The sequence below is a fragment of the Coloeus monedula genome, assembly GCF_965178545.1.
Source record: "Coloeus monedula genome assembly, chromosome: 3".
Lineage (NCBI taxonomy): Eukaryota > Metazoa > Chordata > Aves > Passeriformes > Corvidae > Coloeus > Coloeus monedula.
In genome coordinates this window covers 112,600,904-112,619,741 of record NC_138783.1, presented here as the reverse complement: position 1 = coordinate 112,619,741, position 18,838 = coordinate 112,600,904, and the positions used below count along the sequence as shown (strand labels likewise).

General features: G+C 36.4%; 1 protein-coding gene across 2 annotated transcripts in view; it reads left to right on the top strand.

Moving 5' to 3' along the window:
• CASK (calcium/calmodulin dependent serine protein kinase) overlaps positions 1-18,838 on the top strand; it is a 187,865-nt gene that overhangs the window by 146,555 nt on the left and 22,472 nt on the right. For both annotated transcript variants that reach the window (XM_082279194.1, XM_082279193.1), the window contains exons 12-17: positions 3,294-3,371; positions 4,736-4,816; positions 10,049-10,237; positions 10,739-10,817; positions 13,143-13,228; positions 14,259-14,327. In XM_082279194.1, the coding sequence (XP_082135320.1) occupies positions 3,294-3,371; positions 4,736-4,816; positions 10,049-10,237; positions 10,739-10,817; positions 13,143-13,228; positions 14,259-14,327 (582 nt within the window). The remainder of the gene's footprint in view (positions 1-3,293; positions 3,372-4,735; positions 4,817-10,048; positions 10,238-10,738; positions 10,818-13,142; positions 13,229-14,258; positions 14,328-18,838) is intronic.

Below are 18,838 nucleotides of genomic sequence, written 5' to 3'. Positions count from 1 at the left end.
ACATCAGTTGGGATTGTTAAGCTTGTCTAGAGCAAGCTCTCAATTTTGATTTTCTTTCTAGGAAATGCAGAATAACTGATGCTGAGGAGTGAGACTGAGGTGCAAAGTATTCAGAAGTCTGGAAATGCCAAAAGTTACATATGCTGTGGCATTTTACATTCTTTTTAATTACTGTAAATTTTTTATTGTTATGTTTATGCTTATTGCTGAGTGAAATTGTTGGAGGTTGGTCTCCTGGGCTGAGGGGGCAGAGTTTTTTGCTGGAAAATAGAGACTCACAGCAAAAAGAAAGTCTGTGATTAGGGCACACATTTTGTCCTGCTGTAAGTCTGTTGGTATTGCTTAGAAAAGCTTTCTGTAGAGGGCAGTGAAGAATGAGCCAGTTCATTCTGCTACACAAGAAACCACCTCTGGTAGGGTCCCTGAAGGATTTAGATTTGCAGGGCTGCTGAAAGGCAGCAGCATTGTGAAAAGGCTGGGTTTCTGTGATAAAAATTGTGTAGCTAACTGCACAAAGTAATGTGTTCTGTAGCACAGGAGCCATACAAAGCCTGGCTGCAAGTGTCATTAATGTTCACTTTAATCTATGATGTGTGCAAAAAGGTTTCATTGAGAGTGAATTTTCTTATAGACTTCGTAAAACATTCACGTAAAGGTATGTTGGATTCTTACATCCAAGGAAAAAAAATGTTCTTTTTAATGTGTCTGAATGAAACCTCTACATTCAAATGTAAATTCAAGTTTCATAGATTAATTATGTAAGCTGTAAATTCCTTAATTCTAAATTGGTTCTGCTACAGCTAGTGTTTAAGTGTAAAAATATTAAAATGTATTGCAAAACCAGTCTTTTTTCAAAGATTGTAAAGAAGGTGGGACTGCTTCACCAGTTCTGGTGCATTAATGCACAGTATAAGCTTTGCTCCTCTTGCCTCTTGTGAACTAAAAACTCCCATGAACTAACTTGACTTAGAGTATGCCATTTGAAAATGAAGAGATCTCCTCATGCTGGTCAGTCTACCAAAACCACATCTTTCCCTGGGTGAGGCTCTCTTCTACCTCCACAATGAGTAGATCCCTTGGCTTGGGTAACATAGCAGCTTTAAACCTTGATGCAAATAGGAAGGTTTTTCTTCTAAGTGCTGTCAGATTTCTTCCTATTAGTTTGGTGCCTTGATAGCAAGCCTCAGTAAGCAGAAGTCCTGGAGGATGAAATTTAAGTGCCATGCCTCTTCAGCATGAAGATGCTGTGGAAAAATTAATGCACCCTTGTTTAGTCTGAACTTTGCCTTGATTTTTTTTCTAAACATTCTTAGAGGAACTCTCCTCTCTAATTTTCTTTCTGCCTCCTTCCTAATCTCAGAAGATAGCTCTTCCATGATAGTGAGGAAAAAATTGTTTCTGTAACCTGCTGGTTGTTTAGGGTCACAGTAAGGGAGGGAAATCAGCAACTTCAGTGACTTAGCTTTTCAACTATTGCTAGAAATAACTAATAAAAATATTTTCAAGGTAACTTTTCTGTAATTTCAATAGTCTTGAAAAAGACATTCAGTAGTATTTGTGGTGGTTATCATGCATTTTCTGCTGTACTTCCTCAGTACACAGTGCTCAGTGCAGTTTCTTAACAGGCATAGGAGGCTGGTACTTTGCAATTTGCAGTTTCTGGAGTTTGAGTAGGTTTTGTTAACTTACTTAAGAAAAAGTAAAACAAATAATTGTGTACACAAAATCTTTCCTGAACTACAAGCTTGCAGAAAGCTTTTATCTCAAAACTTTCAACAGTGGTCAGGGCTGCTTAAATGGAAGTTGTTGCATTGGAAGAAACTGATTTAGCTTGACTTCTCTTCTTAACCCCAAGAGAGTGGTGTAACTGTCCTGCAGGGAATGTTTTTTTGGAAGTGACACTGTTTGCTGGTTTTGTGCTTATTTGTGTACGGGCTTGAAATATGCAGCATGTTTGTTACACAAGAAAGTGATGGTGATGTTGGATTGCATTTATGGCAGTTTATGTATCTACTAAGACTGAATGGTATTTCATGTCATGTGAGAAAGAGAAGAGGGCAGTTCTGTGTCTTGGCAAGATTCCCTTTTTCAAACATCCAAGGCCATTCGAAACCAAACAGTGGAGCTGTGAAGTTCCCAGAGGAAGCTCCTGAGCACTCCTTGCTTAGCAGCCTAAATGGTGCTTTCTTGTCACCTCGTCCTTGGCAGTGTTAGGATTTGCTGAAGGTTTTAGAGTCCCTTTTTGTATTTTGAATGGTTTTTTACATCCAGTATTTTGAATTTCAGTTGAAACTTCCCTGGGCAACTTGTTGCACCACCCTCGTGTTAAAAATGTCTCTAATTCCCTAAAAATGTTATTTGTGCCTTTTTTCTGTCTTAGATATCAAAGAAGTAGTCTAACATAATTAGAAAATAATTACAGGCATGTAATTATCTTTATATCACTTGAAATGTAAGCCAAAAGGTTTTATATGAAAATACTGCTTATTACAGTACCTGTTTATTCTTAAGGGTACATTTATTCCTTTAAAACATGTACAGTCTGTTAGGTTTGTATGAAAAAGAGCCTGTAATGTCTTATCTCTAATTTGAAACTTGAGAGATCTTTCTTCTTTTGTGCTTTGCATAGTTGAATGGTTTTTAAAAGGGTATTTCTAAAAAAATAATTGATGTGGAAGGTTTACAGTATCATGTTTAAATACATTGACATTCTTCTGTCTAACAGAAAATCCTAGTAAAATAAGGGTACCCTTTTTAATGAGTACTCATTCTTGGAAGGTTTGTTTTTCTGTTCTCAGAGTACTTGGCTTTTGTAACGTTCTATCTTCAAGAGCACTTTCCCATATTCCAAGGTTTATTTAAATTCAGAATGTTCAGAATGTTTGATGTTTTGATTTTTTGAGAAAAGCAGGATATGCATGTTAACTTGATTTTGTAGCAGAATGTTTGATTTTCAGCATTTGTCCAAGATTCATAGGATCTCTTTGAGTAGAAGAATATAGTTTCTGTAAATCTGTGGCAAAAGCATGGGAGGTTTGCAGAAGCCCTTAACCTCTTGAACTTTCCCATGTCATCCTATGAACTCTGAATCTATGGCACTGTTCAAATCAGGAAATGTTTAAAAATGAAAAGCCAAAACTGTAAGCTGCTAGATTTTGTATACAGAACATCTGTGGGGTTTGCAGTTTAACAATCATCCTAATCCTGGTAACATAAGCAGGCTATTGTATGCACTCATTATAATTTATATAAAGTAGCATATGATTTCAGTAGTTGTTTTCTTGTTATTTCAGCTTTATGACAAAATAAACACAAAATCTTCACCACAAATCAGGAATCCTCCAAGTGATGCTGTACAGAGAGCCAAAGAGGTAATGGCTTTAAAGTATATTTTTTTACTACAAAAGTTTGATTGTATTTTAACTGGAACTTATTTTTCTTCATTAAGATGTGTATTCTGGCTCATTATCTGAATTATTTCTGGATTGCTACCATTGCTTACTCAAGTTATGTAACAAGTTGTATAAACTTGCAGAATTCCATTATCTGTGTAAAGATTATGAATATTACTCAGTTTAATAATTTAACTTTTTCTTCAACAATAGTGGTGTTAAAAGGAACACTCCTGCTGGGTAATTGCAGAATATTTTCATATTCAGGTTATCTCCAGCAGAAATCTGATATTTATAAAATTTAGTCACAAAAAGAAATATTTTGAAGTATCAGCTTTTTTAATTAAAAACAAAAAGTTTATCATAGGTGGGTCTAAGAAGAGCAGATGTGGATATGCAGTGAAGGTGGCCCACTAGGACCAAAGATAGACAGAGATGTTCTTAATTCTTATACCTTGCAAATAGTATTTTTTTGCTTATTTATTACAAGTAGTAAAAATAAAAATGTTGTATGATATATTATCATATACTGTTTATTATCACCAGTGCAGTTGTCAAGGGTAATGTCACAGGAAAACACTGTTTATAGTGCTGTTAAAATAGAATATTATTTTAAGTAATAACTGAAGTCACACTGATAGATCCCTCTAGTCCTATTCTGCAAAATTTTCTGGCAGTTAATCCTGGGAGATGCTTCCAGAAGCAAAATTCTCTGCTTTCATTGTCCAAGTAGCTGCATGTGAAAACTAAAGTGTAAGAATCAAGTTGCAGGCAAATGAGTTAAAACTTCTTTGCTCCTCCTTCCCAAGTGATAAAGTGGCTCAGATTTTATAAAATCTGGAGTTTGGAGGTGGGGCATCAGATGGCCCACCTACACTTGGTGTCTTTAACAATTAGTTTTATGAGTGTTTTAATGCTGCTTTTAAACCAACTGTTTTAATAAAAGCAATTGTTTTAATGAATTGAGACCATGTGTGAAAACAGCAACTGGTGGAGGTCATGAGTGTCACCTCTTAGCACTTCATTCCTGTCACCATATATTTAGCTGTTGGAGGAATACTGTCAACTGAAAACAAACTAACAAACAAAAAAAACAACAACCACAACCAAAACTGTTTCCTTCAAATTTCTGCTTTAATCTCTTTCAGAGAACATTGGAACAAGGTATTTTATTCTCTTGGGGCAGCTGGGTGGGGGCACATTCTCTTAAACCCTTTCCTGTGTCAAAAATGTTGGTTTGTATAATCATTTGGGGATATTCTGACTGAGCAGGGGAGGGTTTTCATTTCTTCAGTACCTTTAAAAGAAAGTTACTTAGGGGCATTTCTCTTCTTATTTTTCAGGTATTGGAAGAAATTTCATGTTACCCAGAGAACAATGATGCAAAGGAGCTAAAACGTATTTTAACACAACCTCATTTCATGGTAAGCAGATCCTTCTCTTGTTTGGGCTATTTTTTTTTTTTTTTTTTAATATATATATTCTTTACGTTAGAAAACTTCAGTAAATTCTTAAAATCTGCAAGTGGTGGCACTGCCTACAATATACATATTAATAAGTATTTCTAACCTGCTGCTCTGGCAAAAGAATTCGTGTTGCTGCTGCTATTGGTCCTCAGCTGTCAGCAGTTTGGAGTAATGGAATTATGGAGCAGTTTCTCTGTGGTTTTGGGGGGCTGTGTTGCACGTGGAAAGAAGAATGAATCATTTTGGATGTCCATAGGTAGAACTGGGATCCTTCTTTTTCTTTTTCCAAAGGTCTTCTTGGGATAAAGGTGTGTGAACTCATTGCAAAATAAGTGTTTATTTAATACTATTTTACAATAAATCAACAGCTTGTACAGTCTGCTGAGTTTGTGTTACATATTAACACCTACTGTGTCTGTTTCCCAAATCTGATTTGAGGGCAGTAATTGTCCTTAATTCAGGAATGTTACTGCTTAATAACTTGGTTCAAGTTATTGAAGTCCAGTAACTTGAAGGATTTCTTTTGTTTATGCTGTAGGTAAAGTTCATAAATGGAGAAATAAACGTGTTTGGTTAAATCTGCTGCACACTATTGTCAGCTTAAAATAATGGATTTGACTTTCCCTAACACAAGGATTATATGCAGGAGGCTTGTGGAATTTGCTCACCTGAAAGCTCAATTACTGTAAGTCTGAAGGATAAACCTAATTTGCAGGAAAGAGTGAGCTGAAACCAACCTCCTATTCAGGTATAAGATGAAATCTGGGTAGCTGCATGTCCCAGTGTGTTCTTTTGATGGCCCCTGTAGCCTTGGCTACATTTATTTGAGTACTTTAAATCAGATCAGGACTATGTTTTCAAAGTGCATCTCCTGATTGCCCCTAAACTGTGTTTTGGTTTGTATCACATAAGGGTCTCAGAGCGTGCAAAACAACTTTCTTCAGATAAAATTAAACTGAAATGTGTGCCAGGAGCCAGTGTAATCGAGCTGATGGATACTCTGTCCACGGGGCAGATTGGAAGCTGGCCAGAAGAAAAAAACTCCTGCATTGTGTCCAGTGTGTACATCAGGTCCTGACTAACCCATTTGTTTTACTTTTTGATTCATTCCTATTTCACTGCACTAATTGCTAATGCAGACATTGACTTCTTTGTGCCCATTCAGCAACACTCTGATGTTATTCCCTGGAGATGGTACCTATCTTATTCTAAATTTTGTAACAGCTCTGATTCAACATTTAACAGGAATAGTTGCTTGAAGTAGAACATGTAACAAGGTGGACTGATACTCAGCCATATTGTAAGAAAGGTTTTTAAAAAAACCTTTCTCTGATACTCAACTTCATTTAGAATCTGACAGGTTCATTTGATTTACTTTTTTTGTAATTACCCCGCAGTGTTGCTAAAACATTAAGCACTGTAGAGAAAGAGCATTTTTCAAGTGTAAATTATTTTCAGAGTAGGCATCAATAAAAGCGATTGTGATATATAGAAATTTCATGTATCAAATCAAGTGACAGGAAAATTGAGTTGAAAATCCTCTTTTTTATGTATCTCTGTCTCTTGATATGCTCATAAATCTAAAACCATTTGCCAGAATTCTTTTGCTGCAAATCTATAAAAAGTATTTTTTTATAAGAAATAAGCTGCAATTCCATAACAGGTATTTTTGATGAGGGATAATTTCAGCAAGTGAGTCTGTGGCATCCCAGGCTAAATTGCTGGTTGGTGAAGTCCCATTATCCCTTTTCCTCCCCATGTTTCATCCTCTCCCTTGTAGTTCTGCCATTCATCTGGAACTGCACTTTAATATTGCCCTGGGCTGAACTAGTAGAAAATTGCTCCAAAAAAAGCCCCAACTAACCATTTAGTAAAAAGAATTTAGGATAACAGGAATGCTGCCAGAGCCAGAATGAGCAAGAGAATAGAAACAGTTCGTGTTAGGAAGGAAGGTAAAGCAGCAATTAAACCAGCATAAGTTGGTGTGGATCCATACCTGCAGATACCAGAGAGTCTCCAGATGTCACAGGGGCAACTCCATCCTCTCCATCATTCCCACTCCTGCTGCCAGATGCAGCTTTATGGATTGCAGACTTAAATAAAGTTACTCTTACATTTGTTGTGTTCTGCCAAACTTCCCTTCAGAGCCAAAGCCTTTAAAATAGAGACTATTAAGAAAAGGAATAATTGTATAAAAGAATACTGTCAGCCCACACTCTGTGTGTTTGCCAGATGTTACAGACCAATACTCTGGTTATTAATGCACATTAATTCAGTAATCAATAACACGTAGTAAGCAGGAGTGTGCATTAACACCTGTATGAGAACAGATTTTACTATTAACTATTTTTTTATCTAATGTATATCCCTAATCAGAAGAAAAAAAGAGTGTAATCTGTCTTGTTTACTTAATCACAGTGTCAGTGAGTTAAACTGTGTGCAGGCCTTTACAGAACCAAAGCCAGTAAAGTGTTTTTGTAACAGATCAAGTTCAAGGTGTTCTATTGTTTTAGTTTTCTGTTGTCCTTGTGTGCCTAATGGCTACAGAAATAAATTATCAGTTTGGTCAACATGTTCAACATTTCTAATTTAAAGAAATGTATGTAAATTTTGCATGAAGGTCTTTCAGCAGATAATTAATTTAAGAATTCCTAAAGTATTGTCAAGTACCTCATTTGTTATGTATGTGCACATTTCAAAGAGCTTTTATTCCACTGCTCAACTTTCAGTAGTTTTTTGAGTATGCCATTTTCATGTGTAAAAGATTCTATTATATGAGTTTCATATGTTGTAGCAATTGAAACATTTGCTGTGCTAGGAGACTTTTGCTTGATGACATATTGAAATTTTGTCCATCTTCATGTGCCTTCCTATGTTGATCTCTGCAGACAGTGATCCTGCAATACAGCAGAAAGCAGTTGTTCTCATTAAACTTATTTTTAGCAGGATTATCATGTTCTGCAAAGGAAAAACAGGAAAAAAACAAATTATCAAAATTAGCATAAATGCATGAAAACAGACATCTTTAAGTAAGGTCCAATAGGAATCTTTTTATTAAATGTTTTCAATACTAAATTGAGCTTGCTGTAGTTTAATGTCTGGTATTTCTTAATTTGTGTTCATTTTTGTGAACACACTCAAGTCATTTAGCATAATTATGGACTTGAAAAATGCTGGTAGTGCCATATTTTAACCTCCTACAAGGTGAATATTATTGCTGAAAATAATAAGCGGAGCATATATTTGATATGAAACAAATGTAAGAATCTGAATTACATAGGAAATGGAATATTAAAGCATGGAGAATATAACAGATACAGGCAGGGGTACAGAATCACCTCCAAGGTCAGTGTGTCCAACCATTAACCTACACTGGAGTAACCACACATAAATGGACACAAATAAATCAAATTTTAATTAAATATTGTTAAAGTGGTTCAACTTACATATATGGTCCAAATCTTTAATATAAAATGTTGATTCAGTAGTGCAGACTAATGGAGAGGAATTGTTGTGAGTTCAAGCTTAGTGGTTGACAAAATAAGATGAAAAATAGAAAATACAGATACAGGTTAGTATTTAACTAAAAATAGTATGTGTGTAGGTGGGCTTGAAACACTGGAAAAAAGGGAGGGAATATGGGCAAAGCATTGTTAGTTTAGGGAATTCTGTTCCATAGTTATAATGCTGAATTCCCAACTGTAGTTTCAAACTAATTTGAGGAATGGAAACATAAAGTATTAAGAAATTACCTTTTATAACATGGTACACTTTAGAAGTGTTACCCTGGGAAAAAAATTTAGGATTTTGTAGAGGTCATGAAAATCCAATTTCTGCCTTGGATTCCACTTCAGGAGTGCATCTTGTAGGCGTTTTTTTAGCACTTTCTTTGGTGTAAGTTTTGCTTAAACATTTTAATAGAAGACTTAAGTCATTGCAGAATCAGATTTCTCTGCCAAAACAAGTTCTAGATGGTCAATCTCAAGCCTTGCAAGGCTGATGGGTTTTGCAGGCTAAGAGCTATGAGCATTTAAATGAAACTTAGCAAGATATTAACTATAATATAGATGGACCTCATGGCAGTGGTGGCTCATACATCTACTGTTGTAGAGAGATTGTAGGAACTAGACTTGATTTATCAGTCCTTACCTAGGAATGATAAGCCATTTGGGTATAGAGGCAGATTCTGTCTCTGCCCTTGATTAGTAGAGGAGTAGAACCATCATGTTCACATATAAATTGGATTTAGTTTTTGGACAGAAGCGAGGTAGTTGTACATTAAATGTTGAATACAGATGGGAGATGGATGTGACGCGGGACTCTCGGAGGCGTCCTGGAGAACACTGGAATGTCATACCAGAAAAAAAGCCTGGCACTGCTGAATACTGGTTTGCTACTATTTCAGCTTTGTCCAACTTTTCTCTCATATTGGGTGTACACTTTTTACAGTTGTACAGGATACAGGTCTGTGCTGCACCTTAGAGTTCCTACAGTTGGTTTTTCTGCTTATCAAAGATACTTAAGCATATTTAATCAATTAGCTGTTATACTATTCTCTGCATCAAGAAACAGTAAAGCTAATGAAGCAGTATTTTAGCAGTTTGTTGGTTTGCATTCTAATTTTTGTCACACGTTTTGAGCTCAGGGTGGTGGTGCTGAGTCCATGTTCTAGGGGAAGGGGAGAGTATGGAAGGAAATGTGATAATAAACAACAAAAAAATCGTATTTCATTCTTTAAGTTAGTATTGATCCACAGTCCGTCTTTATTAGAGCAAAATACCATGTGATTTGAGTAGCTTTCCATTTTACTAGAGTAATTATTATAGAACAGTTTGCACAGAAAGATAGATTCCTGATTCTCTGTCTATGCACATGAAGATGGATTCACTCTGACACCCTGCAGTTGTCGAGGGGATGAGGGCAAGGGAGGCAGAATCATTCTCACTGAAGTAGCTACAGTAAAAATCACATTAACTCATGCAGGTTTTAGAGGCTCAATGTACATGTGGGTGTTTGCAGTCTGATGACGTTTATCTTAGACTCCTTAAGGGAAAAGTTCGTCAATAGAAAATGGGGCGCAAATATCTTGGATTTCCTTGAATTTCTCAAAAGCTTCAAAAACACGAGGAACGAGCGAGGGACATGGGAGGTGACGGAAATCTGACGTTTTGTTGCTGTCATCTCCTCTAGGCCTTACTTCAAACCCATGATGTAGTGGCACATGAAGTTTACAGTGACGAAGCGCTGAGAGTCACCCCTCCTCCCACCTCTCCGTACCTGAACGGGGATTCCCCGGAGAGCGCCAACGGAGACATGGATATGGAGAATGTAACGCGGGTCCGGCTGGTGCAGTTCCAGAAGAACACGGATGAGCCCATGGTATGGAGGGATACTCACTGTTTGCCTTGACACTGTGCTGGTAAAGACCAGTATTATGATGATTTCAGTGTCAGTTTCCTCACTTTGAGGGTTGTCAATAAACTAGAATAGTTCAGCAGCCACTGTAGATATTTATCCTCCTTGAAATGCTTTGTGTTCACTCACACTGCTGCTGTGCCACAAGGGCTGGGTTTGTTTAAAAGCAGCCTTGTAGTAGTTATAGGTAAATTAGGCCTTAATCCCAACTGGATTTGCACTTCAGTATAAAATCACGTTTTTCACAAACCAGATATTTACATACTCATGTTGAAGTATTGCATCTTCACTTATAAATAGTATTTGGTTTTATTGCTCATCTTGAAGTGAGTGACAAAGATTTTATTTTAATCTTAAAATTTATACCCTGCCTTCAAGCTTTCAGGAAGTGATTATTCTTAACCACTCAAAACTCATAGTGCTTAATATTTTATTTTAAAAGTATAAACATTTCCTTTTTTCTAGGGAATCACTTTAAAAATGAATGAGCTGAACCACTGCATTGTGGCAAGAATTATGCACGGAGGAATGATTCACCGGCAAGGTAATTACATCTCATGAAGAGTTTTGTCTTCAAACACAGTCATTTTAGATCATTTTGTACAGATTGTGTACATTCTCCTGATTTTGATTGCTACCATTCCATAGCAGTGTATCTCTGTGTCTGCATGGACTCCTGCTAACTGCTTTAGTTACCTTCCAGTTGCAGATGGCTGCCAGTGTTTTGAGGTGAGGGCCCACTGTGTTTCATTTAGGTCTTAATTAGGATAATAACTATCTTATTACTGAGTATAGCTCAGCAAGAGATTGAAACACCAATAATTTCTGGAGCTGTACTTACTTAATCCACTGTTTAAAAAAAAAAAAATCCTTACACAAGTAGCAGTATTTTCCCTTGCAAAAATGGAAGAACCTTGTTCACACTGTTCTTGAGGAGCTTTGTATTTTTGGTGTTGAAGCTCACAAAAACTGGGTTTGAAATAAAAATATTACTTGTGCCTAGATTCTAAATCTTTATTTTCAGTTTTCACTACAGCTACAACAAACCCTGCAAACATGTATTTTTTCTCATCCCCAGTCGTCTTTTTGTCATTTTGTGTGTTCAGATCAGATGTCCAAAGGTAACTGGTTTTTGCCCTACTTTAAACAGGTGAACTTCCCTGCTAGGTTATTGGCTGCAGGTTTGGATTGCACCTTGAAAGGGTTACTTTACTTCTTTCAGACTGCCATTTTTTCTTTCGATGAAAACAAAAATCTTCATAATTTTTCAGACCAAAGTTCCCTCTAGCCTACTGCTCTATTTCAGAGGAAGCTGGGAACAGATAATTAGGAAGACAAAACATAAATTCACTTTGCCTTTCTGATATGATAAAATCTGTCAGGAAGCAGGAAAGATAAAAGTTTACGTACAAGCAAAGATGCAATTCAGACAGACCTCTATATTCCTTTAGAGGACTTTCTGAATTTAAATTTATTTGGCTTCAAACAGTGAGTTTTAAAAGGAGATTGCTCTAAGACTCACATGAAGGTTTCCTTCCAGCTGTGCTTAGGTAGTGGTGATGCTCTGCAGAGTATTGCTTCACATGACTGTGTTCCATAATGGGGCTAATAAAACTTAAAACACCTGATAAAACTGAGTAAAATATCCAACTGTGCCCATTAAAACTCTGTTCTTTTTAATTATACAGTGTCTTTTATTTCTAAAGATTGGGGAAATTTAACCTATTCTCTATGTGCTTCGTCTAACTAAGGTAGTGCTTCTGCACTAGGTAGTTTGAAAATGAGCTGTACTTCAGTGTTTCTGTAGTACGGTCTTTTTTTTTTTTAATGCTTTTAATTCTGTTAATGCTCTAGATGCCTCTTAGCTTCACTGCTTCATTTTAACATAACTATTTTAGAATATTTTTACTCAATAGAACAACCCAGGTGTAATTCAGCAGTGATCTCGAGCACCACGTTTGAATCCTATTGATAGGGCCTGTGCCTTGCATTGGATTTGGGGAGTGTTGTCATTTTTTTCTCATGTCTCTTTTTGCTGTATGGAAAACTGTATTGCCAGGCAATAACAGCAATGTCTGGATAATAAATCTACCGTGAGGGTTACAGGAACTGTATAATTTCAGGTCCAGCAATATTAAGTACAAACTACACAATTCCCAGTCACAAAATAGTAGCTGCTGTGAAGTTGCCTCCTGTCCCTAAGCCAGCTCTACCTAGTCCTGGTGGTTGAAATTGTCTTTATTCAAAAGGTGGCAGAGTTGAAATGGGAATAAAGGCTTTTAAAGATTCCATCTACTTGCAGCTTCCAGAGCATTCAGTAAAAATGAAACACCAGTGTCAGTCATTAAAAATTGTCTGTTTGTCATTGACATGTATGCCAAATGTCCATTCTTTATTCCCAGTTTTTATGTATACTTCTCCTTACAGTCACGAACATAACAATATTCACTTCTGTCAGTGACAAAAATGGGAAATGCTGCAGAAAAGGGGATTTTATTTGATACAGGGATGTTACTGAATCTGATTCTCAGTCTAATATGTAATGCCATCAGTTTTATATTTTGAATAATATTAAAGTATCTTTATATTACTCCAGGCCATATAGTGGTTTTGATTCAATATTATTGTTTAATAACAAAAACATGTTTTTCGTGTGTACTTGGTAGAATGCCTAGGCATCTCTTGCTGTGTGTTCACTGCACTCTGAAAGATTTGTAGCTAATACAAAGCCCTTTTCTGAATCTAGCAAAAAAATTATTTTAATGTTGTTGTCTGTTTATGCCTTTATATGAATATTAGTGCTGTGTTACAATTATCTCAGTTTGTGGAAACACATCTTGAGGTGACTGTGTGTTTGTTAACTCCGCAGGTACGCTACATGTAGGGGATGAAATCAGAGAAATAAACGGAATCAGTGTCGCAAATCAAACTGTAGAACAGCTACAAAAAATGCTTGTAAGTACCTGAAGTCTTCCTCCATAAAAGTGCCTGTCTTATTTTGTCAAAACTTTCGTGTACTAACTTCCCCTTTTTCTTGTGTTCTTGATAGACTACATGTGCACATAACAAGAAGTTCTTTCTGTTTGTAACTGTTGTGCTCGCAGTTACTGAAGTTACAAAGGAAAAAAATGTTGCTTTGAGCTCAGTCTGTCTTTTTCCAGGAAAGCTCCACCTTGGGCCTTGCTAGTAGAGTCTGTTTGTTATTTCTGGAACACTTTTTAATTTTTCTGCAAGCAACCCTAACCTTGAGATCTTGGATGGTATCACTAATCCCGGACAAGCTTAAAGGGAAATAACATTTTTTTGGGGTCACAGTAAGCCAGCCAAAGAGAGAAAGGGGGGAAACTCTCAGATGTCTTGAAGTGATGTGCTCACATTTCTGCCCAGATTGAGTCCCACAGAAGTCAGTCCTGTGGCGGCACAAATATTCAGATTGCCATTTAAGAAAATATGTTGTCACAGTCTGCTGCTGTTCTGCAGTTACTACTTGTTGTGAATATTCTTACACAATAGTAAGTGCAAAGTAGCAGACTCCATGTTCTGTTTTGATGAAAGACTATTTTTGACATTCCTACCTTTATTACAGTAAAATGCAGCTTCCAGAAACTGAATACAGTTTTGCTATTTAACATCTATGATGAAAGGGAAGAAAATGCCACTTTGGTAGCAAAGACTGTAGATGACAAGAGTATAGCTACAAATAAATGGTTGACATGGAAGACACCTACATATCTCTGAATCTGTGGTGTTAAAATACAGTTCTGGGTCTAGGCATTCAAAACGTGGTCAGGTGAACAAAGTGGTAATGTACATTTATACTTAAGATTAATCAGGACATTTTCACTGTTTGTTTATAGGTGGTATGACAACTTATCCATAGCATTTTAGCTTTTCATACTTGAACTGTGGTGTTTTCCTTTCAAGCATTAATAATTTGGAGATTTTTCTCTTCAGCGTTAGTCTCAAAGTGCTTCTCTTTCCACAGAGGGAAATGCGTGGAAGTATTACCTTCAAGATTGTGCCAAGTTATCGCATGCAATCTTCATCCTGTGAGGTAATGAATTTAATGACCCATCCCCTTTCTTCCTCAGTCCTGTAACTAACTGCCTGCTGATGGCTGAATGTTACTGCTTTCTGGGAAATTGTTTCTGCCTGTCCTGTTAGATCACGCACACCAATTTTACAACAAAGATAACGGAACACGAGTAGGCCCCACCTACCTACTCAGCCCTGCCTTCATATTCATCTCATCAGCACCATAACTAACTCTTTACAGCCTATTAAAGAAAAAAAAATAGGAAAGGGGATCCTCGGCTTATGCTTTTAGGAAGCCCCTTTAAAATATGACCATTTAAACTCATTCTTCAGGAAGTCTTATGAAAAGTTCCTAAGCTGAGGAACAATCCTCCTGTTTTTTAGGCTTTAAGCATTATACTGCTGCTTTGGGCTGTTAAGGGTTAATTGAAGAACCTGTTTCTGTATAACCCTGTTGAGGTAAATTTGTGATGGTTGTGTGTAACAGTTACATGTGGCTTAATATTGTGTTGCCATGAAAAAAAGGTCTTTGTCACTACAGAAGAAGAACAGATTTGGAGTTGTTGCTGAATTAGAAACTTGGTATTACAGCTTTTGCACAGCAACGTTTAATTCCCTTCTGCTCACAAAGTTATGTTCCAGATTGCAACTGAAGGGAATTAAATTGTAGAAAATGGCTATTTGAGAGCCACTGTTCCAGTCTGAGCATACAGATGGCATATGCAGCGTGTAGATGATGCCAGTCTCTCCGTGCCACATGCTTAACTGCGCAAACAGCTCCCGAATTAGAATTCCCAGAGTGAAATCACAACCCCCGCTGAAGTCAAGCACCTTATCTTAATTAGAGCTGTGATTTCACCCTAATTGTTCTTGTGTCTCAGCAGATGCTAGAATACACAGAAACTGCTATTGAGGTTGTCAGAACAATCTGTTTGCAAGGAAAAAAATTACTGCTTTTTGGTTGCCTTCTGTACTTCTAGTAGAATTCAACAAAAACTGAAAGGTTTTAGGGGTAGAAGGTTTGACAGAGTTTCACCTATGAGGCCAATTTTCTTAAAATAAATATGAAACCAAAAGTTTTTCATGAAATGCAAAGGCTTTTAAAAAAATTGCAGTGTGCTGACAAATTCATGTATTGACTTCACGCTGCAAAGAGGAATAGTAATAATAGATACCTCACTTCCCATTGTTGAAACTGGTGAAACTGAAGACTTGCTGGGAAGATGGTTATTTGGAAAAACTCAGCATACAGCTTTAAATTAATACTGTTAGGTGTCATTTTAGTAATAGCAGATCATCTCTTTTCTTTAGCTTTGTGTCCTTAGGCTTTTCATTACTATTTATTTCACCAAAAAATGTAAAACAGACTCTTACTTACCTTTCTTTGGAAAAAATGGCTAAACTAGAAATGTGTGATCAAAGAGAAAAAGGAGTCATGTCTAATTATCACACTATGTAGCATTTAGCATTCATTTAGTCAGAGATGGATGAGTCTTTTCCACCTGCTCAGCCACACTAAGACTTTGGCTTGATTTTCATCAGTTACAAGTGTACACAAAAACCTCAGGGTTTTTAAATCATCCTGTTAAAGCATCACTAGTCCTTTGGTACACAGAGAATTTTTGTCACTGAATTTTTCAGGAAGGTGATTCAGATGATAAATCTAATTTTTAACCATTGATAAAGACTAAAACTCAGTGTTGACTGACATTACTAAGACACAGAAATCTTGCTTCTCGTGCCCTCCAGCAGGATAAATAGAGAGATACTTGGTCTTCACTAGTATAACCTTCCTAGTTAAGGTATTTTTTTGGCAACACTTCAGTATATATTTATGTTTGGTTCCCCTCCTCCTTCAGTCATGGACTGGTGCTCATGTAGTGTAGTTTTATCACAAGAGGAATATAAGACAGAATCGAGAAAGTGGGGGCTTTGAGGCTTCTACCAGGATCACATCATTGGATTGCAAAACGTCTTCTTAATCTTGAATAAGAAAAAACTAAGTATTAGTAGAATCAGAGGTGATGGTGCCTTTTGTTTACAATCTTAGGCCTTCACAAGGGTGAGGAGAGCATGGAATGGGGTTTTTTTAATAACTGGGATTTGAATTTCACTTGCCATATTTGTCTTCTTTTGAGTAGTCATTTAAAATAAGTGTTATTTTCTAAATATTGAGCCATTTCTGCATATTTAAGGAAGTCTTTCCTACACTATGTAATTCAGGGTCACTAGGCAGTTTTCAAAATCTCAACTGAATAATTTCAAGTTTCTGAGGCATTTGTGGCTTTTCCTGCACCCATGCCTTCCATTCACTTACCAGACCTCCTATTTCATGGAGCACACCTTGTTTGAAAACATAATACTTTTGAATTCCCTTGTGTAAAACTTGGATCAGCTGATGTGGTGTGAGGTAACCTCTTTAGTCACTGGTGTGGCAAATGACCTCAGTTAACACAGATATTTAGATAACAAGGGGCCAGAGTGTTGCTTTCTTCATCAGATACCCAGAAAATTGCAGATTTACATAAATGTGAACTTGAGTAACTGTTGCAACACATCCTTCTTACGGCTGATGGCTGTGTGTGCTGTTCATATGTTTCAGTTTTATCCCACTGAGCAAGCATTTTGCTCTGGCTACATTTGCATTCTTTCTTTGTACTGACACAACACCCCAAGTAACATTTTATAGTGTCAGATATGTGAGAATAGTAAGGGAAATCCTTTTTTTTAACAAAAAAAAATTCTTCATAAACATTCTTTATGTTTCAGATTGTCTTTGTGAGACTCTTACGTTGTTTTATTAAGAAGAAAAGCTTTTATAAATACGAGATTTTTAAAGTCTGGTGGTAATTACCATGGATTTTTTTCCTTTAGTCTTCCATGGTTTCTCTTAGTGTTCAAACTATGAGTATTTTTATAGTCTTAAACTTTTTTGGCATTTGTATTAAAAATACTGGCAGAAGTGTTCCTTGAGCAAGACTGAAATGTAAAACTATTTTCAGATTTTTGGAAAGTCTGTCTGGTTTTTTTGTTGGGGGTTTTGATTTTGGTGGTTTTCTTGTTTTGGGGTTTTTTTCGGATCTGGCAGCAATGCCATTGATCCAGCTGTTTTTGTCAATATCTAATTTGATCAGGTTGTATTTATTAGACATAATTGGGTTCTGCTATAGGTTTGCATCTCAAATGCATTGGTTTATCATTCCTAAAGAATGATGCCACACCTAAGAACAAGGAATCAACAGGAAAGTGGGTTTGCCATAATTTGGAAATAATTGTGGTTGTTTCCTCTAAGGCTCTGGCTCTGTGGTTCTTTGACTGAATTGTAATGACCCCAAAGATTTCTCTGTTGTTTTTTGTCTTGCACTGGAGAAGACTGGGAAGTCCAGACAGTCAAGTTTACTGATACACAATGATAATAACCTTTCTACATTACTCAGAATCACTATCCTCCAAGTGTTTTTCTGCCCCTACTCCCAGGAAAAGTGGGGCTTTCACTGGTTTACTGGAGAAACAAACTCACAACCAAAACTGAAGTTTTCCAGGCCAGTCCTAAGCAGTTCTGTTATTCTACAAGGATTTCTTGCTTATTGATTTGTCTCATTAAATTGTGCATAATACAGTTTTTCTCCTAACTTTTGAGTCTATATTTTTTTTCAAAAAACACCCATCCCTAGGAAAATAACAATCTAAATGCCTTTGAAATTGTGGCAGAACAGAACATCCTAATTATGTAAAAGTCATACATAAAAATATGTCTCTTGACTAACTTGTTAGATTATTTCTGACAGTACTGAAATCACCAATAGCACCGAAAATGTATATTTGCCTCAGTATGTTATGATGAACATTTGCTTTGAATAATATGCTGTCTTATGTTGAGAATTGTTGGAGGAATACAAATCAAAACATTCTCAAACCAAGAAAATTTCCTTCAAAGGCAGAATCCTTCAAGACTGTCCAGAAGTAGTGGCATTCTCTAAGCTTGTTTTTCTCCCAATGATTTGGGTGTTTGCATCAGTTTCAAAAGCTTTCCCTTGCTCCTTACTAAGCCATTACTGACAACAAATCAATAACAAACCATATTGAAAAAAAATTCAAAATTAATTTTTCACCTCTTGAAAGTGAGAAAATAACAGAGACAGAATGCTGATAATCCATGCACCCCAAAAAAAAAGAGAATATTGATTCCTTTAGGCTTTTTTTTTTTTTTTTTAAGTAATGAATGATTTATTTGCTCTCATTTATGCTGGAGTGATTTTGTAACTAGAATTAGAGCTGATTTTCCCCATTCTGTTACCCATTGCAAGTATTTGTGGAGGCAAGTTTTGTTCTTAGGCATGTGGCATTAATCCCTGATTAATGTTGCACGAACAGTTTAGCTCCAGGTCTGGGTTCTTAATTTGTTCACAAAAGGTACTTGTATTGATAAAATATGATAGGATTAACTTTGTTTGCTTAGAAAACTGTTTTAGCCCTTTTTCTCTGCTGTTCTTGATGTTACACAAAATGACCAGACATTCCTAAGATGAC